General features: G+C 41.6%; 1 protein-coding gene across 2 annotated transcripts in view; it reads right to left on the bottom strand.

The window, feature by feature from the left end:
- Nucleotides 1-1,200: 1,200 nt before the first annotated feature.
- Nucleotides 1,201-25,928, bottom strand: part of FNDC1 (fibronectin type III domain containing 1) — a 150,041-nt gene continuing 125,313 nt past the window's right edge. For both annotated transcript variants that reach the window (XM_075267680.1, XM_075267681.1), the window contains exons 12-20: nucleotides 25,574-25,648; nucleotides 24,351-24,491; nucleotides 22,916-23,146; nucleotides 20,643-20,751; nucleotides 7,194-7,273; nucleotides 6,460-6,489; nucleotides 5,933-6,094; nucleotides 5,480-5,602; nucleotides 1,201-4,593 (exon numbers count right to left, since the gene is read on the bottom strand). In XM_075267680.1, the coding sequence (XP_075123781.1) occupies nucleotides 4,478-4,593; nucleotides 5,480-5,602; nucleotides 5,933-6,094; nucleotides 6,460-6,489; nucleotides 7,194-7,273; nucleotides 20,643-20,751; nucleotides 22,916-23,146; nucleotides 24,351-24,491; nucleotides 25,574-25,648 (1,067 nt within the window). In that variant the 3' untranslated portion in view covers nucleotides 1,201-4,477. The remainder of the gene's footprint in view (nucleotides 4,594-5,479; nucleotides 5,603-5,932; nucleotides 6,095-6,459; nucleotides 6,490-7,193; nucleotides 7,274-20,642; nucleotides 20,752-22,915; nucleotides 23,147-24,350; nucleotides 24,492-25,573; nucleotides 25,649-25,928) is intronic.

Here is a 25,928-nt window from a genome sequence, read left to right as displayed (position 1 = left end):
TGCAACATTTATTTTAAAAAAAACTCAGATAGGAGGCATTGGTCTGGATACAACCTGCCTGCCTAATGGAAAGGTGGAATTTCTTTTGAAAGGGAAAGGATTCTTTGATGAAAATAATACTTGGGAGCCAGAAGAGAACTTGGACTCTTATGCATGTTTCTGGCACTAGTAAGTGTTACAGATTTGGGGGGTTTTTTGTCTTTTTTTTTTTTTTTTTTTAATGTGTTGCAGTGTCTGTGGCTAAAAACTGATGAAGAAGACGTGGCTTTAAAAAAAAAAATCTTTTCTTGGGGGCAAATTAAGAAAGAAATGATATTTAGAACTCATAGGGTGAAACGTGGCCACTTTTCAGCTTTGATTTCTAGAGTAATAATGGCAGTGTTTCTGTATTTTTTTTTTTAAACAAAAAACATTATTGCAAAAAATACTTAAGAAGAAGATGAGATTTAGCACTGAAAGGGTGACTGGTCCAGTTAAAATCTTAGAATAAAATTAGGGTAACACACACTGCACCTCACAGTCAGATTTGTGGAGTTAAAATAGTGTTTTTTCTGTATGTGTTTTTTTTATATAGAAAGTAACTCTAGTGCAAAAAAAATTAATGAGATTTTGAACTCAGAGGGTGACTTAGCCAGTCAAAATAATGTAAGAGACTCTGGACAGTCACAGATCAAAGTCAACACTCGTGGCAGATTTTTATTTTTTTTTTGAGGGGGGGAGGTAACCCTCTTAGAGAGCACCAAGAGCCTCCATCAGTATGACAGAAGGGGATGTGAAACTGCTTGTGGGGGGGGGGGTGTTATTTAGTATGGAGGCACAGTTTCTGCTACACAGGCCGAATTTCATGTTTAGCAGTCACATGACCAACTTTGTCCTATTTAAGTGAATGGAACTGACATGCAATACCAAGCACATCCATACGATATATAGGGGCTTACAAAAGAATCGTCTTTCTGAGGTCTGAAAATAAATCAAATAAATGATGCTGGTTTTCAACAGGATATTGGGAAGTGTTTTTCAGAGATGCTATTTGGCCCATATTTTTAAAAATCTGGAAAACCCCTTTAAGTTCTGCAAGGTTGTTTGTCGTATGTATTTTTTTCATTCTTCTATAATCACACAGTAAAAGACCACCAGGAATCATTTAATATAACATACATTTATTTTCAAAGATGTATAAAGAACAAACATTATTGTGCATTAAAGTGAAATAGGTTGCCCAATCCCTGAAAACAGACAGGCTTCTTTATCATTACATTTTTCCAATATACTGTAAGTCATAGCACCATCAAGTAGGGCGTAACGGTTGAGAATTCTGAAGCACCAACATGAACAGTGTGAAATGTACAAAAGAGGTAACCATTGGATATTTCCAAAAAGTTGGAAAACGTATGTTTTGGAATGACGATTGATTATTGCACAAGGCCTCACACTCTTCCTTCCTATTTCCATTACATGTAACACATATAGTATACTCAAAATACAATATTCCTTTGGTTAGTTTTTAATGCATTATACCATACAGTACATTTTACAACAGGGGCAATGCTACCCGATATCCCAGTATAAATTTAGGAGTTTAGCTAGGAATTTAACAAGGTATAGTAACTAGAAAACAAATCATAAAGTGATAGTAGAAGACATTCGTGAGGAGTGCAGAACTTCTTATCTTCCTTGAGCAAAATCATATTCCTTAGGAAATGAAGTGGGGTTTAATGGACTGCTAAATACTCCCTGGCCATCTGCTTATTGCTTACTGGTGACACTTTCTCATCCGTTACAAGCTATTATACATTGATATTCAGGAGCACAGAAGTTGAATCCCTTTTATTAGGAGGTTTTCTAAATCTGTTCTTAGTAGCTCCTGATAGTCAAAAATAGAGAGGAGTTTATTACTAGAGATGAGCGAACACTGTTCGGATCAGCCGATCCGAACAGCACGCACCCATAGAAATGAATGGAAGCACCTGTGACATCGGCCGGCCGCTGGCAAAGTCAGCATCAGAGGTGCTTCCATTCATTTCTATGGGTGCGTGCTGTTCGGATCAGCTGATCCGAACAGTGTTCGCTCATCTCTATTTATTACAAATGGTCTCTTTTTGGGATCTCATAAAATCTTCATTCTGGTCTCAAAACAATGTTATCCCAAATGTGACAAAATCAGATGAAAAATGTTGAGCAACTTTAGGATAAAACACCCATGAAAGACGTTTTACATTGCAATAATGCCCTACTATGAATATAGTGGTTTTGCTATGATTTTCATAGAAATAAAGCACAGCTGACTTGGACTAGTGACAGAACAAGGGGTACTAAAGGGGTTTTTTCATCTTAGGCTTTCAACTGCTCTTCGGTCTCCTCTCCCCTCCACTTCTTGGTAGATTAGTTGTTAGGCAGGCTTATCCTATATGTTAAGCTTACTGATGACGCTAAACTGCATATTATTAGCTCGGGATATACCTATAGATAATAACACAGGTTCTGATCAAGCACTGTTCTAGCCATTATTATCAAGGCTCAGCAACTGAGAGCACTTTGCAGAGCTGACAAAAGGATCCATTAGCCTTCATTCACAGTGAATAGAAATAGGGCTGATATTACCAGCAAGTGCTACTGAGTATCATAAGTGCATGAAAACTAGGCAATGAGCTGTAAATAATGAGGGCACATAATCAGCTTTATGGAGCAAGATGGATACTGAAGCAAATGGAGCGAGATAAGGAAATTTATTGGATAAAAACTTCAGTTACCTTAAGCCGCAACATATAATATGGTCCTGAACTTGGGAATACCACTTTAAGGACTATTAGAATAATATTTTAAATGATTTTCTTGCAATATCACCACAACTCATGGAAATCTTCATGTTTCAACACAACACAACACTGGCCTACAAGTTGTAGTAATACCATGATGTTACCAGCCATATCCATACGTGTCTATGTTTTGGAATGCTATTACATGATACCTTTTACTTTAGGTTTAGTGGTAAAGCTCAAGTTAGGTTAAGTCATTGAGAGATGTACAATGGCATTTCCTTTGCTAATCAACGAAGTTCCTAAAATACCCTTCAAAAACCCTTAAAATACCAAAATGTTGATTAATAGATTCTACCAGATGGTCCAATGACCTGGACCTTTTAATATAATAATAATCTTTATTGATAAAACTGTGACTTGGGAAAGAATTAACGCCTTCTTAGATATTTGCAACATTTCTTTTTATTAGTAACACCTTAATAGATTTCAAATCCAGTTTGAAATCTGAAAATATATTTGTTAGAATTAAATGTACGCATCTGCTCATATATTAAAAAAAATTAACATTTGCATTAAAGCACACTTTGAGGTTTATAAATTACACATCTCCGTAACATGCTGAGTTGTCAGCAGGCATAAGTGCATCCACGTACGGATGTAGTGGGCATCTATTTGTCGCCATACACTTTGGGATGTCATTGTTCCCTATTGATCCAACTCACAATTATTGTATGTTAATAGCAAAGTAGTTAAAAGAATAGACAAGCCCGTTTCTTGAGGCAACACCTCGACAATGAAAATATTGCAGGGCTTTGTCAACTATAACCCCCAGTAAGTCATTATTGGAAATGGCCAGTAATATATGGTTGCAATGAATCATCCAGATCAAGAGCTGGACGGTTGCCCCAAGCAGGGGACACATCATTCGGATGTCTATAAAAATGATACATGGAATATCCCTTCAAATCAGAAATCTATGTCTGCTGCTCTGTATTGTAAGTCGTTTTGGTAGTATAATGTTAATTGATTTATCGTTCATTAAGGTAACTAGTTCAGTAAAAAAAAAGTTTGATGTACCCATTAAACAGAATGCAAATCAGAATTCACAGTTAATGCTGACAATAGATTGAAGATATTGGCGTAAATGTGCTGCGGGTCAGCTGCGGGTACCACCATAGTCATCGTAGATTGTAGGTATGCGCACTAACCATGTATTCCTAGTGCCCAGACATTAGGGATAAGCTCTAACAATAGTTTGCATAAAGCAGGCTGTCCTATATCGCAATAACTAGTAACATAAGCGTGATTGCAATGTGTGTCTTTGAAGTGCACAGTGTTCTGCCAGTGGTTATTGATGGAGGCCATTTCCATTCAGAAGAAGAGTGGAGGTCTGACTTACAAGTAAGCACGCACAGCAAGCTTAGGTTGTTCTTGCAAGTTCTTGGTTGCTTGTTTTCAGGGGTTCGCTGAAAGTGGTGGGCCACAATGGATCATGACAGCAGAGTCTAACTTGGCTTCTAAAACCATTTAGAAGCAGCACCACATTTTGTTTCACACAGTGTTCTTGTTTCTTCTGGAAGCTTGTAGATTTGTTGTGCTTTTTGTCCTATAATGTATTCCAATGCTGTGCCACTAATCCTTTTACATACAAGTCCATCAAATGGCACCAAATGTGATAGATAATAGTTCGTTAATTTTAGAATACTATTGTCAAGGCATTACCATTTTCCAGGAATGGGTACTCCACATTCATACCAGCCAACATAGTTATGAGGGGTTCCATAACCTATCTGCCCAAACATCACCGGCTCCTGGGTGTCTTGGCGATAATAACCTGTAAATAGATCGACATTTTACCCTTTAGCAGAATGTTTCTTACACGTGAAAAAGCAATTTATTATGTGTGCTCCATGAATGCATATTGAAATAAGTTGTCTCAGTGACCTCTTGCAAGGAATTGCAGTTCTACTAGACATCTGCTAAAACAGATGCAGCTGAATTTGTACCTCAAAGAGGACCTGCAATTACTTTTTTTTTTGCTTTGAAATAACCAAAGGTGGAATGTTCAGGTCTTCAAACAAATGCTGTATATGACCTCTGTTCATGGTACAAAATGTCCTATAGATCAGATCAAAGACCTAAAACTGTAATTTACTGCACACAGAGAATGGGGGAAGGGGGGACTCATAACAAAAATTAAAACAAGGCACCCTTCCAGTTCTACTTGACACCATCACATAGCATAGGAAGTCCTGATGGCCTTTTTTCCCATTTTGATGGCTCTAGTACATATTCCTTTGTAGCGACTATGGCGGCCAATCCCCCGTGCAGCCAATAAAATGGTGAAGAGGTCATACTTAAATGGGACACTTCCCTCCTTAGACCTCATAGTAGACATATGGCTGCCACTATTGATCATATGTCATGGGACTTCAATCTGTCCTGATAAGCAAGTGATGCTTTTCAGAGACCCGGTGAAAGAAGGATGCCATGCTTCTGATCAAATTGAATAATTGGCTTGAAAATATATTGTACAAGCTTCATATGATACAACACTGGGTAGAGCGGTGTTCCTTCATACATGTGACTCATGAAAGCTTAATTGTATTGTGAACAAGAAAGCTTCTAAGAATCCGCATTGTGTGAAACTGAAAGCTCCGTCCAAATATATCTGTATGCTATATAACAGACCTACATAGTATTCTACCCAAGGACCTTACCTTTAATTGGAGGCAATATCTGAAATTCAGAAACTGGGTCTGTTCTTCCTTCCATGTAAGAGTCCACAAACTGACAATGATCTTCTCCTCTTCCCCAGCTATCGCCTATACTGTAAAATGTATCTAAAAAATAAAAAGTAGTTTCAGCATACTGTATTCTAGAAGTATTCTAACTAATACCCTAAATAATAGTTGGATATATTATTATTTTACCTACGAACTATATTCAAAAATAAAAAAAAATAGCTATAATAGTTGGCACACTTTAAGACTGGCATTAAAAAAAATATAAAGAAGACAGATTTTACTGTCAGCTGATCAGTGGGGGTGCCTGGTATCAAAGCCTACCAATTGGATATTGATGGGCTGTAAAAAGTGCTCAGGAAAAAAAAAGCCTGTACTCTTCTTGTAATGTAATATGAAACATTTGTCTCTCCTCATTCAAGCTCTTACCTCTTAGATTTTCACTCAGGTAAATCTTATACCTCAAAGAATTACAAAGGGTAACTCCTACAAATTTTCGGTACCATGTTCGTTTAACATACTGCTTTCCATGACAACCAGAATAACTTGTATCCTGTTTGAAGGCAAAAGGGATCCAAATGGGTTCACCACCTAAAAAGAGATTGAACATATGATATCAATGATACAAGTATACTAGTAGCTTGTTCGTATACAGAGACTAGTGACTTGGAACATACTTGCAGAACTAATATAGTAGCCTTTTGACAAGTTCTTAAATAGGGTTTTCTGTAAATATGGCAATTCAGTGGAGTATGTTGAAATTTCTCTTACAATTACAGTTGGTAAAATATGTCCCAGAGAATGATCTCCTTTATCACAATGGTACCTGGCAGTTAATGGTAACTGCTTTCACACAGGCAGGACTGACCGATTGTATGGACATTTCTATGGAGTCTCTTCAACTATTTATTGCATTTTATTTAAAGGAGGTATGTAAGAAATAAAAACTGGATTACCTGGTGGTCTTACAATAAGTAATGGATTGTCTGCAGAGAAGAAAGGATAAAATATTAGATAGCTTCCAGGAAAAAAAATAAGTATTTCAGATAAAACCTACATAGTTAACAGTTGTTTGATGTATTTTTATGTTGCCCACTGCCCCCAAAACCCAATCTGCAGCATCTATAGCACTAGCATCATGAGACAATCTGTTATATACTGTAACTAATAGACCATATGTCACAGTGGACAGTATGTAACACAATATACAGCCATGTGTATTCAATACTAAGAATTGGTTCTAAACAATTGGTTTTCTGGTAGATTGTGAGGGATTCCCTACTAGAGTTTAACCCAGCAATTCCCAACAAGGGTGTCTTGGAAACCTGACAGATGACTTCATACATTAACTTCATCCTTAGGGTGTTTTTATCCACAAGGAATTTTTTCCAGGGGTGACCTGAGTCTAAAAAGGTTGAGAAACGCTGGTCTAAGCTATCAGATGTGCTTTAATGGCATAAACAATCACTATATATGGATGCATCTACTTCTTGGATGGATCATAAACCTTTCAAACCAAATGAACCACTAACCCAACATACGATAACGTACTACGCACCATTGTTGGCTTATACAATACCAACCTATTATGTCCATACCCCGTTATTATCTCTAAACTGAATTCCATTGTGCATTTATTATAGTAAACCAGTATTTTTTATTACTACATATATATTTGCTTGTATCATACCTGATTCTGTAACAAATGACACTGATGCGCTCATGGGTCCCAAGCCATGTGGATTCTTAGCCTGGATTTTGAAGTAATACCTTGGAATAAAGAAAACATTACTTGTATGCTTCTAAGACTTTGCGAAGGTTGTGTAAAAGTAATTGATTTAGACAAAATGCCTTATACTTGTGATTGTAATACAGAATAAATTGGCTGATATTTCAAAAAATAGAAAAATTTATATCAATACCAGACACAAAAACTTAATTCCCTACCCCAGCGTTTCCCAAACTTTTTGAGTTGAGGAGCACTACTCAGGACAGATATTCTGTAGGGAGCACTTAATATATTTTACCTAAAACCTACACAGGTGCCAAAAATAACAAGCGACATTACCGATGGAGGGGGGGGGGATTTCTAACGAATTGATATTAGATATTACATTTTCTATTAACTATTCAAATTTTTATCTTTTTCAGTCACAGTTAAAAAATAAGGAACTTAACTACATATAACAAAAAAAAAAGATCCTGAAAACACAGATCCTATTTCTTAAATCTTAAAAACCCAATGTCTTCATTTTAATGTGAAGAATGAGGCTGCATTGATTTGCACAGTTTAACAATATCTGGTTGAATTTGGGATAACTTTAATCGAATGTCAGGTTCTGCATTCAGTCGAGATCTATATTTTTAGGAAGAAGAATAATTTTCGCTTTATCTGACGAAATTTTAAATTCGTCTTTGAGTTGACACCAAAAGTCTACTAGCGATTTACTTTTAAAATTTCCATTCATCGCAGAATCCGATGTCAAATCTATCAGGCACTCATACTGCTGAGATGTTAAGCAAGTAAGTTTTTTCAACATAGCAGAGTATGGATCTACAACCTAGAAGTTTTCTTTAATTTTCTTGTGGAATTCCTCAGGTAAATTATTGAAGCTCTCAAGTAAATTTAGAAGATGAGCGAGTGACCGCACAATGCGAGTGTCACGGAGAAAAGGTATACGTCTTCCTCCGGATGGTCTTTTGAATCAACACGGACGCAAGAGGTCGGGAGACAACAGCAATTTATTGTAATCCACAAAGTTAGTAGCCGGCGGCGGTCACATCAACCGTAATAACAATAAGTCCACAGAAGTCACAATCCAATGATAACTTTGGTTCCTTGGTCCTGTAACTATATCCTGGCTCTCTGCAGAGCTGTGCACAGGCCGGCTAACACATACTAACTCCAGCTACAACTATATACTAAGACTGTTACACCTATATCTGTGGGTGGGAAGGTCTGAGTCACAGATCCTTCCCCCCTCACCTATACCAAGGAGAGCAGACTCCCTGTCTACTATGGACAATGCACCGTCCAACATCTTCTTGGGGACACTGATCAGATTATCTCCACCCATTGTCCTCACTGGTCCTCACTAGTTAGAGGTATTTGCATACAATGTGCTAACACACTAGACCCTAATCAGCCAACTACACATTGATGTATATAACAGGTTAGAGAATACATTCCACATGAAATATATATTACACATTGCCTATAGTATAGACTCTAACCATCCCGTGACAACCCCTCCCCCTCTCAAAACATGTGCATGACACAATTGGCCTACACAGGTAAATTGGGGAATGCACATCAGTCTCTATAGCTCATATGTCCTCCTGCCGGGATAACCCATCTGCGTTCTGGTGTTGGTTCCCTCGGCGGTACTGAATGGTAAAGTTGTAGGTTTGAAGGGCTGGCATCTGGCAGAAAATCCGGTCGATCCATGTTGGCGTCTCTCTGAGCTTGGCTTCGGGTCACTGCTCCCACAAAGTGGCACTGTAGATTTCCAACATCGTTGCCTAACAGAACATCGGCCGGCAGCCTGCTCATCACACCAATTGTGCATCATTTTGGTCCATAACCATAGTCGAGTTCCACGGTAGCTTTAGGAATACATCTTTGAGTACCCCCTGCCAACTTGATAGAAATGCCAGGGCCCTCCTCTAGGGCCTCGGGTCGCACAACTCGGGGGTCCGCTACCGTTAGGAAAGCTCCCGAGTCCCGGAATCCAACAACTGTTCGGCCATCCAGTAGGACCTCCTGCAAGTGCTTCCTCTGAAGGTTTGCGGGATGTGTGGCGGAAGGCTGAATCCCATAGACCCCTGGAGGTGGAACAGATGGGTCATTCATGGAGTCATCTGGAAATGGGGCCAAACTTTCTGTCCTAGGGGTGGTTCCCAGGTAGTGAATAGGCCGGGATGCCACGGTGGCCCGTGCCCCCATGTTAGCAGGGCAACTAGCTTGCAAATGTCCAGGCCTCCCGCACCCAAAACATCTGCGCTCTAGCATTCTTCCAGTGGGTCGTTGTCTAGGGACAGGGTTGTTCATAGCTGGAGGCCGATGGGCTGGGACAGGGGTAGAGGGGGAATTGTAATCCTGAGGCCGGACACGAAAGGTGGGTGGCTGGCTGAAGGGTGTCTGGCGGACTGTGGTAATTTTCCGCTCCTCTGCAAACAACCTCTTCCACTGCGGCTTGATGGTCAGGCCCTCATCTGCAAGAGAAGCAGCTTGCTCAACTGTGGCTGGGTTCCGTTCCAGCACCCACTCATGGATCTCAGCGGGGCACTGGGAAAAGAACTGTTCCTTAAGTATGACTTGGAGGATCTTATCGACTGTGACAGCCTCCTCTCCTTCTAGCCAGCGCTTGCATGCTTGCTTCAACTTGTGGACGAACATGTGGAAGGAGCTTCCCCCATTGTAAGACAAAGAGCGGAACTGAACTCGGTAGGTCTCTGGAGTGACTGCATAATACTTCTGCACCGCTCTTTTAATGGCCTCATAGTCCCGCTGATCACTAGGGTCCATGGCTCTGAGAGCTTCCGCAGCCCCATCTCGTAGGTGCCCCACCAGATACCGGACCCAATTCTTCTCTGGGACTTCCATCAGGCGGCACTGGTGTTCGAAGTCCTGAAAATATCCATCAACATCCCCAGCCGCTTCATCAAAGGTCTTGAAGTGTTTATGGGAGACATATGGTGGTTCTCTCACTGTTGGGCTGGGGGTCGGCGTTTGATTATAATTCCTCGTAGTTATCTCAGCCATTCGCCTTTCATGCGCCATTCTTTCCTTTTCATGCGCCATTCTCTGTTCCTCCTTCTCCGTTTCCTGAGCCCTCTGTAATGCTCTACTCCTTTGCTCTGCAGTTGCTCCTAGCCCCAGCACTGCCAATTCCTCCTCATACAAAACAACCCATCTGCTCTTTTGGGTCTGTACCTGCCACTCCCGTATCTCTACTGTCTCCTGGGGGCAGCCCTCCTCATGGTCGCTTTGCAGGGTCATCTCCTCCAGTGCCTCGATCAGTTGATCTTTCGTTCTTCCCTGGTAACTCAGGTTTAGTTCCCGGGCCCTTACTTGTAGACTTGCCATAGTCCAGTTCCTGTATTCTGAGGTTGTGGCTCCATTAATCGCTGAGCTGCTGTAGTCCATCTCGCTGTCCGCTGTTGATCCCACCGCTGCCAACCAGTTGTCACGGAGCAAAGGTATACGTCTTCCTCCGGATGGTCTTTTGAATCAACATGGACGCAAGAGGTCGGGAGACAACAGCAATTTATTGTAATCCACAAAGTTAGTAGCCGGCGGCGGTCACATCAACCGTAATAACAATAAGTCCACAGAAGTCACAATCCAATGATAACTTTGGTTCCTTGGTCCTGTAACTATATCCTGGCTCTCTGCAGAGCTGTGCACAGGCCGGCTAACACATACTAACTCCAGCTACAACTATATACTAAGACTGTTACACCTATATCTGTGGGTGGGAAGGTCTGAGTCACAGATCCTTCCCCCCTCACCTATACCAAGGAGAGCAGACTCCCTGTCTACTATGGACAATGCACCGTCCAACATCTTCTTGGGGACACTGATCAGATTATCTCCACCCATTGTCCTCACTGGTCCTCACTAGAGATGAGCGAACAGTGTTCTATCGAACACATGTTCGATCGGATATCAGGGTGTTCGCCATGTTTGAATCGAATCGAACACCACGTGGTAAAGTGCGCCAAAATTCGATTCCCCTCCCACCTTCCCTGGCGCCTTTTTTGCACCAATAACAGCGCAGGGGAGGTGGGACAGGAACTACGACACCGGGGGCATTGAAAAAAATTGGAAAAAGTCATTGGCTGCCGAAATCAGGTGACCTCCATTTTAGACGAATAGTGGATTTCAAATCCGGGTCATATGAGAATGTGAACTTTGTGACTATGAGACAGGGATAGCTGTACAGGCAGGGATAGCTAGGGATAACCTTTATTTAGGGGGGAATGTTATTAAAAATAACTTTTTGGGGCTCTATCGGGTGTGTAATTGTGATTTTTGTGAGATAAACTTTTTCCCATAGGGATGCATTGGCCAGCGCTGATTGGCCGAATTCCGTACTCTGGCCAATCAGTGCTGGCCAATGCATTCTATTAGCTTGATGAAGCAGAGTGTGCACAAGGGTTCAAGCGCACCCTCGGCTCTGATGTAGCAGAGCCGAGGCTGCATAAGGGTTCAAGCGCACCCTCGGCTCTGATGTAGGAGAGCCGAGGGTGCACTTGAACCCTTGTGCACCCTCAGCTCTGCTACATCAGAGCCGAGGGTGCGCTTGAACCCTTGTGCACACTCTGCTTCATCAAGCTAATAGAATGCATTGGCCAGCGCTGATTGGCCAATGTATTCTATTAGCCTGATGAAGTAGAGCTGAATGTGTGTGCTAAGCACACACATTCAGCTCTACTTCATCGGGCTAATAGAATGCATTGGCCAGCGCTGATTGGCCAGAGTACGGAACTCGACCAATCAGCGCTGGCTCTGCTGGAGGAGGCGGAGTCTAAGATCGCTCCACACCAGTCTCCATTCAGGTCCGACCTTAGACTCCGCCTCCTCCGGCAGAGCCAGCGCTGATTGGCCGAAGGCTGGCCAATGCATTCCTATGCGAATGCAGACTTAGCAGTGCTGAGTCAGTTTTGCTCAACTACACATCTGATGCACACTCGGCACTGCTACATCAGATGTAGCAATCTGATGTAGCAGAGCCGAGGGTGCACTAGAACCCCTGTGCAAACTCAGTTCACGCTAATAGAATGCATTGGCCAGCGCTGATTGGCCAATGCATTCTATTAGCCCGATGAAGTAGAGCTGAATGTGTGTGCTAAGCACACACATTCAGCACTGCTTCATCACGCCAATACAATGCATTAGCCAGTGCTGATTGGCCAGAGTACGGAATTCGGCCAATCAGCGCTGGCTCTGCTGGAGGAGGCGGAGTCTAAGGTCGGACCTGAATGGAGACTGGTGTGGAGCGATCTTAGACTCCGCCTCCTCCAGCAGAGCCAGCGCTGATTGGTCGAGTTCCGTACTCTGGCCAATCAGCGCTGGCCAATGCATTCTATTAGCCCGATGAAGTAGAGCTGAATGTGTGTGCTTAGCACACACATTCAGCTCTACTTCATCAGGCTAATAGAATACATTGGCCAATCAGCGCTGGCCAATGCATTCTATTAGCTTGATGAAGCAGAGTGTGCACAAGGGTTCAAGCGCACCCTCGGCTCTGATGTAGCAGAGCTGAGGGTGCACAAGGGTTCAAGTGCACCCTCGGCTCTCCTACATCAGAGCCGAGGGTGCGCTTGAACCCTTGTGCAGCCTCAGCTCTGCTACATCAGAGCCGAGGGTGCGCTTGAACCCTTGTGCACACTCTGCTTCATCAAGCTAATAGAATGCATTGGCCAGCGCTGATTGGCCAGAGTACGGAATTCGGCCAATCAGCGCTGGCTCTGCTGGAGGAGGCGGAGTCTAAGATCGCTCCACACCAGTCTCCATTCAGGTCCGACCTTAGACTCCGCCTCCTCCAGCAGAGCCAGCGCTGATTGGCCGAATTCCGTACTCTGGCCAATCAGCACTGGCTAATGCATTGTATTGGCGTGATGAAGCAGTGCTGAATGTGTGTGCTTAGCACACACATTCAGCTCTACTTCATCGGGCTAATAGAATGCATTGGCCAATCAGCGCTGGCCAATGCATTCTATTAGCGTGAACTGAGTTTGCACAGGGGTTCTAGTGCACCCTCGGCTCTGCTACATCAGATTGCTACATCTGATGTAGCAGTGCCGAGTGTGCATCAGATGTGTAGTTGAGCAAAACTGACTCAGCACTGCTAAGTCTGCATTCGCATAGGAATGCATTGGCCAGCCTTCGGCCAATCAGCGCTGGCTCTGCCGGAGGAGGCGGAGTCTAAGGTCGGACCTGAATGGAGACTGGTGTGGAGCGATCTTAGACTCCGCCTCCTCCAGCAGAGCCAGCGCTGATTGGCCGAATTCCGTACTCTGGCCAATCAGCACTGGCTAATGCATTGTATTGGCGTGATGAAGCAGTGCTGAATGTGTGTGCTTAGCACACACATTCAGCTCTACTTCATCGGGCTAATAGAATGCATTGGCCAGCGCTGATTGGCCAGAGTACGGAATTCGGCCAATCAGCGCTGGCTCTGCTGGAGGAGGCGGAGTCTAAGATCGCTCCACACCAGTCTCCATTCAGGTCCGACCTTAGACTCCGCCTCCTCCAGCAGAGCCAGCGCTGATTGGCCGAATTCCGTACTCTGGCCAATCAGCACTGGCTAATGCATTGTATTGGCGTGATGAAGCAGTGCTGAATGTGTGTGCTTAGCACACACATTCAGCTCTACTTCATCGGGCTAATAGAATGCATTGGCCAGCGCTGATTGGCCGAATTCCGTACTCTGGCCAATCAGCACTGGCTAATGCATTGTATTGGCGTGATGAAGCAGTGCTGAATGAGTGTGCTTAGCACACACATTCAGCTCTACTTCATCGGGCTAATAGAATGCATTGGCCAATCAGCGCTGGCCAATGCATTCTATTAGCGTGAACTGAGTTTGCACAGGGGTTCTAGTGCACCCTCGGCTCTGCTACATCAGATTGCTACATCTGATGTAGCAGTGCCGAGTGTGCATCAGATGTGTAGTTGAGCAAAACTGACTCAGCACTGCTAAGTCTGCATTCGCATAGGAATGCATTGGCCAGCCTTCGGCCAATCAGCGCTGGCTCTGCCGGAGGAGGCGGAGTCTAAGGTCGGACCTGAATGGAGACTGGTGTGGAGCTATCTTAGACTCCGCCTCCTCCAGCAGAGCCAGCGCTGATTGGTCGAGTTCCGTACTCTGGCCAATCAGCACTGGCCAATGCATTTCTATGGGGAAAAGTTAGCTTGCGAAAATCGCAAACTGACAGGGATTTCCATGAAATAAAGTGACTTTTATGCCCCCAGACATGCTTCCCCTGCTGTCCCAGTGTCATTCCAGGGTGTTGGTATCATTTCCTGGGGTGTCATAGTGGACTTGGTGACCCTCCAGACACGAATTTGGGTTTCCCCCTTAACGAGTTTATGTTCCCCATAGACTATAATGGGGTTCGAAACCCATTCGAACACTCGAACAGTGAGCGGCTGTTCGAATCGAATTTCGAACCTCGAACATTTTAGTGTTCGCTCATCTCTAGTCCTCACTAGTTAGAGGTATTTGCATACAATGTGCTAACACACTAGACCCTAATCAGCCAACTACACATTGATGTATATAACAGGTTAGAGAATACATTCCACATGAAATATATATTACACATTGCCTATAGTATAGACTCTAACCATCCCGTGACAGCGAGCATGAAAGATAACTAAAGCACTTCCGTCCGCAGGTACAGTTTGTTCCGCGAATATATGAGATCGGCGTATTAAGCTGGAAAGGGCGGTCTGAGACCAGTTTGGAAGAGCTGACTGACCGTGAAGCGTCACTCCGTTGGCCTCGTATATTTGCCAAACAGACCGCCAGTAGAATATTAGGAGTGCATGGGAACCAGCATTTTAATTTTGAAACCCTTCACATTTATCTATTTTTTATTGTTAACCGTTTATTATCGCCATATCGCGGAGCACCTGTAGATGGTTCGGGGAGCACTTGGTGCTCCGTGAAGCACAGTTTGGGAAACACTGTGCCGAAAGATACTTTCAATAGGTTTATGCAAGCTGGAAACAATGATTCCATATTTATCTGTCGTGTATGGTAGTAACTAACATTTCTAGATGTATAGTCGACCACAAAGGCAAAAAAGAATGAGGACAGATCAAAAATTAGGAGTAGCTTACAGCTGTTGTTTTGAAGATATGTGATAAAAGACAAAGAATGCAAATATCCTCTGTTTTAAAAAGATCATGATGTACTTCTTATCCTTCAAAGAGGTTGTCAAGTTTTAGGAAGTAAATATTATTGTTTTAATAATGAAAGGTTCTACAATTTCCAATATACTTTCTGGCTGGGGTCCTCATCCATGGTCATGTGATGGACTCACAGGTGCACAGCTCGTTACCAGGCAGATGTCTAATTACTGAGCTGTGATTATAATGAGCGGCACCTGTGTATCCATCACATTATTATTATTGTTTATTCATATAGGACCATTAATTCCATGTTGCTGTGCATTATTATATTAATTCCATGGTGCTTTACATTTGAGGGTTAAGGGGGCGTTCACACTATCGTCGGTGCCCGACAGGTAGTGTCCGCTCCTAGTGTCCACTTAAAATCTGGCACGGACATTAGGAGCGGACACTAGCTGTGTCCGTGACACCTGTCATTCATTTCAATGGGCATCGGGTGCATTCTTTTGCACTCCGTGCCCTTCCTTCCCTGTCCGCAAGTGAAGATGTCCGACTTCTCAAGCGGACAGAAAAACCCTGCATGCATCCTTTGTGTTTTCTTCTATACATTTATCAATAAAGTGACAACTGGATGTGACCATTCTGCCTGTGAATGGCGTGTGTCCCTGCACAGTGTGACACTGGGAACACTGATCAGACAATATCAGTGGGATACACCCAATTCAAAATGCATTAATAGATTTTTAGCAGGAATAACTTGAATTGTACAGTGCAAAGTGATAAGAAAATGTGTTCCAGAATTGTTATCTCATTGCATAGCTATTTACTAAAACAGACATGATATCACAACTGTTAGGTTCTCTTTTGTCTCATCTTAAAAGGAACCTGTAAGTAAAGTAAGCTAATAAACATAGGAAACTCAATTTTGTAATTCAAGATTATAAACCTCTTGCAATGAACGTCATATCCTAAAAAGGTTTTAATTGGAGTCTCTCACCAGGACACATTATATCAACCCATTGCCAGAGATTAGGGTGACCTGAATCAAACTGGGATTTCCCCTTGTGAATTGTTGCGTCCGTTGCTGAGATATCACTTTTTTTCTCAATAAGTAACTGAGCGGTTTCGTAAGCGGCAACGCCCTTATTGTTCCAAAGAGCTCATCTGCATATTGTCAGAAACTGTAATAGCTCCACAATGATGGCATCAATTTACAAGAGAAACACTGATTCAGGTGTCCCTAACCTCTGGACTGATATGCTGGGTTCAGATGACAAACTTCCTCTACGTGGACAACAGAAGATATGCTTTCTTTCTTTACATTTATGCAATCAAAATTTTTATAAAGAAAGCATATTTCTATTCTGTAAAACTGCTATGATATTTCTTTTTCACCTTGTTATTTCTGAAAACATTTAAACAGAAATTTCGTGATAAAAATGGTCTTGAGTAAAATTGTAAAATAATCAAGATTAGTTTCTTCGTGGAAATGCTCCAAGACAGATGGATGTTTTATCTATTGGCAGGAAACTAGATATGAGATTAGTCACAGTGCATTATAGCAAACATTATACTGCCAACCATCATAAATTGAAATGGTCCAATAGATGCACCACTTTCTTGAAAAATACATTTTATAAATATACAAATATGGCTCAGATGTAATGGTTGTGCCAGAGCGTCCAAGGGCTCTGTATTCAGGCTTGAAAACCAGCAGCTCTATCATGACCCATTGCACTTGAGTGTAATTTTTAAAACAACTTTTTAAGGAAATTATGTGTCTATTGGATTATCTAAAGGTATTCCAGTACACAGCATAATGTTCTGAAGTTGGTGTGGTATTGAGTTTCCAAGTCAAAGAATCACATTAAGGAGTTTCCTAAGACGCAGATGTGTCCACTTTTACTTTAGCTCAACTCTGGTTAAGGATTCCTTGCTTGTTTTTTTTTTTGTTTTTTTTGCTTTTTGTAAAGCTTGGTTGTAAACTTGCCAGTAATTGACTTCAGAAGTCACATGGGTAAACATGGTCAGAAGACACATGGGTACACATGGTCAGAAGTCACATGGGTAAACATGGTCAGAAGCCATGTGGGTACACATGGTCAGAAGCCACATGGGTAAACATGGTCAGAAGCATAAACATGGTCAGAAGCCACGTGGGTACACATAGTTAGAAGCCACGTGGGTAAACATGGTCAGAAGCAACGTGGATAAACATGGTCAGAAGCCATGTGGGTACATATGGTCAGCAGCCATGTGGGTACACATGGTCAGAAGTCACATGGGTAAACATGGTCAGAAGCCATGTGAGTACACATGGTCAGAAGTCACATGGGTAAACATGGTCAGAAGCCATGTGAGTACACATGGTCAGAAGTCACATAGGTAAACATGGTCAGAAGCCACGTGGATAAACATGGTCAGAAGCAACATGGGTACACATGGTCAGAAGCCACGTAGGTAAACATGGTCAGAAGCAACGTGGGTAAACATGGTCAGCAGCCATGTGGGTAAACATGGTCAGAAGCCACATGGGTAAACATGGTCAGCAGCCATGTGGGTAAACATGGTCAGCAGCCATGTGGGTAAACATGGTCAGAAGCCACGTGGGTAAACATGGTCAGAAGCCACATGGGTAAACATGGTCAGAAGCCACGTGCGTAAACATGGTCAGAAGCCACGTAGGTAAACATGAACAGAAGCAACGTGGGTAAACATGGTCAGCAGCCATGTGGGTAAACATGGTCAGAAGCCACGTGGGTAAACATGGTCAGCAGCCATGTGGGTAAACATGGTCAGAAGCCACGTGGGTAAACATGGTCAGAAGCCACGTGGGTAAACATGGTCAGCAGCCATGTGGGTAAACATGGTCAGAAGCCACGTGGGTAAACATGGGTGTTTTCACTGCAGTATAAAAACACTATAGCAGAAGACTGAAAACAGTGGCACTGGAAGTATTTTTGAAGAATGAGCAAATTGACTCTTTAAGTAATGAAAAGTTTGACTTCACACTCATAAAGACTACCAAAGTTTGAACACATAAAGCAGTGTAAGTGAAAATACATTTATTTTGGTTGTGTCTGATGTAAGTTGAACCAGATGATTTTTCTAAACTTGCAGCTGGTGGATACCAAGAACAAAGTGCTTAATACAACCATCAAAATATTTAGACAATTATCCTTTCATTTAAGAAAAAAATGCACCACATGAATTGGACTCTCTTGCTACATGACTGCAATGCTCACAGCTGCAATACATCTTGGTTTTCTAGCTTCTGTTCATATTCCATACAGTATGAACAGAGTCAGAGTGCATCTAGTAGAAGTATATGAGATGACCCAGCGTTCCCCCCGAGGTGCTGAAAGATCTAGCATAAATGTTGGCTTACACTTCGGCACAAATGTAGAGATGTTAGACTTGGCCTACTTTCCCTTTTAAACCCTAACGATCCAATTTACTAGGTTATTCATTAGCCAGTATGTTATGTGTTATACTAAATCTGTATACATTTTTTCTTTTTCTGAACTTTAATATTTACAGTTTTTCCTAGCCAGAATTAAGAGTTTTCTGAGTGTAGAGAAATAATAGCTTATCCCATTGCAACCTGAGACACATGTTCCTTACACTGCCAGTGAAAGCTGTCTGCATTCTTTTCCTATTAGCAAAGTACACAACGTGGCAGGGGACAGCTATCAGGAATGGATATTTCAGACTCAGGTTCATCTTAAAGGGACTATGTAGGGAGATATGAAGTTATCACAGTGATTTCCCAGTCTACGTACTCATCCTTACTCATATAAATTAGGGGCCCTTAGATTTATAGAGTGCAACAAGATGCTGGAAGACTCCGCTCAGCTTCCTCTGCTTACGACATGACACCGTCACATATCTGACTCTGCTCTATTCTTGGTGCAAGCAGGAGGAGTAGAGGTGAGTCAGTGACATAAAAGAGAGCCATAGCACATAAAAGAGACCCTGAAAATCTAATAATTGAGGCACTTATCTGTAAGAGTACGATGGCCTACCCAGTGGAGTTAATGTACTCTGACAACTTTTTTTTCTCACCATAAAACTTCTTCTACTACTCTAAAAATAAATCCTGAAATCTAAATCTAAATGAAAGACAGCTAAATGTCATAGTAAAGTAATTAAGTGTAATGAATCGTTTGTACATTGGGCCAAAAGGACTCAAAGTATTTCTTTGTAGAAAATAGTGTGTTCAAGGCCTGTGTAGGTGAGATACAATTAACAGGGTTGCTCCTAATCTGCTCCTTAAAGGGGTATTCCCACCTCACATACTCATCAGTCTTTACTGCTGTAAAATCTTCTTTCTTCCTGGTTTCTTGCATCATTTGGTGGGTGGGGTTTCACATGCAACCTGCTGTTTAGCTCCGCCCCAAATTCGCATGTAGCTCCACCCACCCATATTGGACTATGAAGTACAGGCAGCAGCAACTCCATTCTGTGTTACATACAGAGACTGCCTGTCTCTGCCATAATGAACACAATTGAATTAGCTAGCCTGATAACTGGGAGAACAGAAGAAATGAAAGCAGCTCTTCTCCCCTATCTGCTAACAGGAAGCTAGGTCACATGGTGTAGACACAGGAATAGCTAGAAACACAGGCTCGCTCCCGTGCACATAGCCCCTCCTCCCTCCCCCCTGAGAGCAGGCAGATACATCACTTGACTCATGAGCAGCTAAGTCAGGGCTGTGGCCACAAAGAATTGAATAAAGTAAGATAGTGGACAAACAAAGCAGTTTTGCTGAAGCAGTGTATTTAGGAAAAGTCTTACATCCACATTAACAAGCAGTATAGATAGGATCCTTGTGATGGGACAACCCCTTTAATATCTCTTTACCATAGCATCTAATGCTATGTTGGAATTTTTTCTCTAGTCCCCCACCATTCCCAAGCAATAAATGCATATAGTTTTGATGCCTGATGTGCTATTTAAGCTCTGTAATGTCAGTAGGGCATTGTCAGGCAGGGGGTGTGATTCAGGGATCCTATCAGAGGCAGCCAGTGCTAGAGCTCAGACTCACACCCCTTGCCTGCTGGATACCTCCCTTCTAACAGTACAGAACCTAAATAGCATATGAGGCACCAAAACTAACAGCATTAATAACTAATCATTTTTCATAGTGGGTAAAATAGAGAAAAGTTTAGAAAATTTTCTACGCAACATAAGGGTTTCAATTACAGGGTAAGTTGATGTGTAAATACAAACATAAACCATTCATTTTCCAAGGAAATATCAGGTACATACCTTGTATTTGGTTTCAAGTTTTCAATGGGGAAATTTGAGCTTCCTGCGGTGCCTGTAGACCATTTATTCTTCAAATAGTCTTCATATGATGCACTATATACCAGGTATGCTGTTCACGAAACAGAATGAGCATAAAAATGTTTTGCTTTTTAAATAATTGATTTTGTTCTGCATATATCTATCTTTGAAAACTACTAGGCAAAGACTACTCAGATCATCACACCATAAGTTGGTGAGTAGAGATGAGCGAGTACTGTTCGGATCAGCCGATCCGAACAGCACGCTTCATAGAAATGAATGGATGCACCTGGTGCTTCCGCTTTGACGGCGGCCGGCCGCTTAACCCCCCGCGTGCCGGCTACGTCCATTCATTTTTATGCAAGCGTGCTGTTCGGATCGGCTGATCCGAACAGTACTCGCTCATCCCTATTGGTGAATATATTGTACCACAGCAACGGCAAGATTGAAGTGCACAAGATGAGGGCTTCATAGCCCGACCTGACAATCATCAAATCCCATAAAGCCCCTGGATTTGTCGCTTAAGATGATATATTTCCAGTTCATTGGAGGCCAGGCTGTAGTTGGCTGTCAATGGCAGAACACATAATGGCCACCATGACACCAAGTGGTCCAGGCATAGACAGGGATCTGAAATGAAGGTGCCACCTGTGTCTGGATGGAGGACAAGAAAACTGTGGGATCGAACGATCTTCTGCACTGTTGGTCTGTTTGGGTCACCTCTGTTCCCAGTCTGTGCATGCCCTCACATAACCATCGCTCTCATCACCTCTCACAAGCTAGGTCAGAATGGTCTAGATGGAGGCAATTTACTGTATTGATCATCCTGTTTCTCTCACTCCAATGACATGCCAGATTGAGCACAGATAGTGAAGTGTTTAGAATAAAACGGATGGGAGAAAGAGTTTGACAAGTGGAGAAAGATCATTTTCCTCTGATAAGATAAGATAATCCTTTAATAGTCCCACAATGGGGAAATTTCAGTGATACAGTTTCATAGATGGTACAGTAGTATATAACAAGAGAGAAAACACATACAAGCTCATGGCAGATAGAGAAATCCTAGGAATCATAGCAACCAAAAAAGAAAGAAACACAGACACACAGCAGGATCATTTAGTTCTCTGTGCGGAGTGATGTTAATAATATAGATACTGTATATTACAAATTTTCCAATATTTATTTAAATAATTTGATTTATGCAAAAACTTTTGGAAGTTTAGTGACTAATTTTGATTAAAGCATAATGGGAAATAAAACACTATTTTGTGCTGTTATGACACATCGCAGGCTTCTATAGGTAATATTTCAGAAAGCCATCAATTCCCTATGCTTGTTCTTAAAGCATATCTCCATAAGTGAAGTACATTTAAATATAGGAACATGTTTAATATATCTTTTTAATAAATTCTATTTCCATTTCCACTTATTAGGCTGCTCTTCTCCTTCTTATATTCAATCAGGCTGTTTGTTTATATAGAGTCTGTCTGCATATCCAGATCTCACACACAAAACTGTATTGAGATGGGAGGGGAGGAGGCGGCTGCTGGCTGGTTAATTGATTTATTGCCTATTCTGGGCAGTGTAGTGTCTTATCTGGAAGATACAGCAGTGTCAAAAATCGATCCCTCATTCACAAAGTAACAAAGTGTAGCAGCAGAAATTATTTGAGTGCCTTTTCCAACAGCCTCCTCCTCCCTTCAGACCTTATGTAGAAAGTAACTCAGCCGAAAAAGTCCAAATGGGAACATACTGTATATATATATATATATATATATATATATATATATATATATACAGTATGTTCCCATTTGGACTTTTTCGGCTGAGTTACTTTCTACATAAGGTCTGAAGGGAGGAGGAGGCTGTTGGAAAAGGCACTCAAATAATTTCTGCTGCTACACTTTGTTACTTTGTGAATGAGGGATCGATTTTTGACACTGCTGTATCTTCCAGATAAGACACTACACTGCCCAGAATAGGCAATAAATCAATTAACCAGCCAGCAGCCGCCTCCTCCCCTCCCATCTCAATACAGTTTTGTGTGTGAGATCTGGATATGCAGACAGACTCTATATAAACAAACTGCACCCTCAGCACCCCCTCAAGTTACGTCCTACCATTGTTTGAGCATATATTGCATTCTCCTCTATAGAGCAATCAAATAACTTTATATTATATTATATTATATTGTGGATTATTCCCCATCTTGTAATCTCTTCTAGTAAAGTGTAAAATGAAATAAAAACTCTTACCTGTGATGAAATCACCCTTCTTGGGTTTGGCCCAGTCTAGAATGACAAATGAGTGGCAACCTTCTACTGCCACAACAGTGATATTATATGAGATATTTTGAGGGGGTAGAACTTCTCCATTAATTTCCTTAGGTATTAGATCAGCCAAGTTCTCCACTTGGAAGTGTTCCAGGGCATCATTGAGGGAGCATGGAGTATTTGGATCCTTACTGATATAAGATACGTATGGAGCTAAGAAAATAAGAATATTATATCATACTCATTCAGATTTCAAAGGTCTAAAAATATTTCACTTATTTTTCACAGAACTGTAACACAAAGCTCCTTGGCCCTGATGCAAAGTCTGAAGCGGAGCTCCCCCAGTATCACACATTATATATATAGTACTGTCTCCTCATATGGGGCAGAAGGACACTGCATTACCTACAGCTACACCACTTTTATTCCATTGTAAACGTCTTATAACAGTATTTCATGTAGTATCCCATGTCCTGGTGCACCATTCACTCCATTTATTCTAAGTACATTTTAACCCCTTCCCACCATAAGCATTTTGCTATTTTTGTTTTTGACCCCCCCCCCCCCCCCCTTCCAAACCCATAGCCTTTTTATTTTTCTGCTCTCAGAGCCATATGAGGTCTTAATGTTTTTGGGACAATTTTTTCTTCTGACACCCGTAACTTTTTTACACTTCTGTGTACAGAGATGCCTTCGGCATCTTTTTTTTTTTTTTTTCTTGTGGGACCACGTGTATTTTTATTTGTACCATTTTTGGGGAATTGCTATGGCTTTGATCGCTTTTTATTCAAATTTTTATCAGAGGCAAAACAGTGAAAAAACGGTGGTTTGGCACTTTGAATTCTTTTTCCCGCTATGGCGTTTTATAGATTTGTGGAGCGTGTGTTTTCGGACACAGGGATACTTAATGTGTAGGTGTTTCACAGTATTTAAGTACTTTTATATGTGTTCTAGGGTAAGGGAGGGGTGATTTGAACTTTTTAATATATTTTTTTTAGCTTTCTTTGTCTCGAACCACAGGCGGTTTGATCACTAATACAAAGCATTACAATGCTAATACATTGCAAAAAAACAGCTCTTTTATTGCAGGCTACATAGAGTCTCAAGGCTCCCAGCTGTCATAGCAACAGGATGCTGACCCGGAGCTTGCTCCGGATGCCAGCCATCCCCAACAAAATGGCAGCACCCGCGTACCACCAGTAAAATGATGCCTCTGTCACCAATCGTGTGCATTAGCACCGGCTCTCTGCTTTATAAAACAGCAGAGACTGGTCCCGAGTCCCGAGCAGCTGCCATCTGTAAACACCCAGCATGTTGGGAAAGGGTTAAATAAAGTGGTATAATGCACAACTTCAGTTTCTTTCTCACTAATATATTAGTACCTGTACTGTATCTGTAATCCAAGTAAAGTACATACCAGTAAATCTTTTCTTGCCCGTTGCATCAAATTCAGACACCAAATTGTTATCAAATGACCTTATTTCTGGTACGTCAATAATAATTGGTGGTCGTGTTGTTGTATGTATTGGACGACGTGTAGTCTCAATGAACTCATAATCTAAAAATGATGTCATCAATTATTAAATGTCATTAATCTGCATCTGATAAAGAATCCATTTCATATTGATATATCCATACAATTATTGTTAGAAAGCTTAGAAAAGTAGCGTACAAAGGATTTAAAGGAAGTCTGTCAGCAGCAACAAGGTAGCTTCCATACTTTCCATAGATGCCTTTCTTATTCTGCATTGAAGCTCCATTTTCATTCAGCCTTTTATTCTCATGCAAATTATCTGAAAAGAGCTTTAGGGCTTTTCTTCTCCTGCTGGGGTTTCACTGTCTATACTAGATGTAACCGACCCTAACTGCCACCTAGATCCAACCTCTATTGCTTGAGTGACATCTGACATCACACTTTTTCTGCCGTTAGGGTGCGTTCACATGATGTAAAATGGAGCGTGATCTGGCATGTATACGACGTGTCAGAGTTTGCGTGCTCAAAAAGATCCCATTGATTTCAATGGGAGTTATGAGCGTATACGCCGCGTTATTTTGCGCCCGTAATTTTGCGGCCGCAAAATAACACAGCGTATACGCTCGTAACTCCCATTGAAATCAATGGGATCTTTTTGAGCGCGCAAACTCTGACACGCCATATACATGCCAGATCACGCTCCATTTTACATCGTGTGAACACACCCTTAGGGACAATTATCTGGAGTGGGGAGAAGGAGAAGAAACATCCCTAAACCCCTTTTCAGCTAATTTGCATAAGAATAAAATACCAATTTTGAGAACAATGAAGCTGCAATGCAGAATAAAAAGGCCATCTTTGGAAAATGTAGAAGTAACCCTACTAGGTACAAATTAGTTTGATATCAATTTTCCTGCTGATAGACTTCCTTTAAACTGTTTAGTTCTCATTTCTAAACCTCCTGATATACAGTTTTTTGCTCATATTTTCAGGCTTTTCTCATGCTTGAATGTCTCTCGCATCCATAATGGATATACCCAGGATACTGCTGCCTTCACTAGTCCAGCTTTATTCATGCACTGTTTCCCCTTCTTCAGTCTATTTTCCATTATACCAATAGACACTGATGAGTGTTTGATATCCCATACCCTACCAAGAATTTTTACCTTGATCAAGATCGAAGTATGTCACACTTTCTGTAGCTTCAGTTGTAACAATTAAGTCTTGGCCAGAGTAGCTATCTGTTAAAAAATAGAAGTACATGTTATATTAGACTTCATATACTAATACAAAAATACTAATACAATAATACAAAAACTAATACAATAAAATATTAGGCCAAATACTTCAAATCCAAAAATGTTCTCTGAGGTTTTGTTTGCAGAATACAAAGGTGAAAAGTTACATGATTATTATCCAGTATAATAAACACAAAAATGACAGCCATGACAGTATGACACGTGACCACTAATGCCACTTATTGTGTACAGAAGTCACGTGCTGACCCCTGGTAAACAAATG

This window comes from Leptodactylus fuscus, chromosome 3 (assembly GCF_031893055.1).
Source record: "Leptodactylus fuscus isolate aLepFus1 chromosome 3, aLepFus1.hap2, whole genome shotgun sequence".
NCBI classification, from domain to species: Eukaryota; Metazoa; Chordata; class Amphibia; order Anura; family Leptodactylidae; genus Leptodactylus; species Leptodactylus fuscus.
Note: the sequence above shows the minus strand (reverse complement) of the source record. Positions and strands in the feature narration are given on the sequence as shown.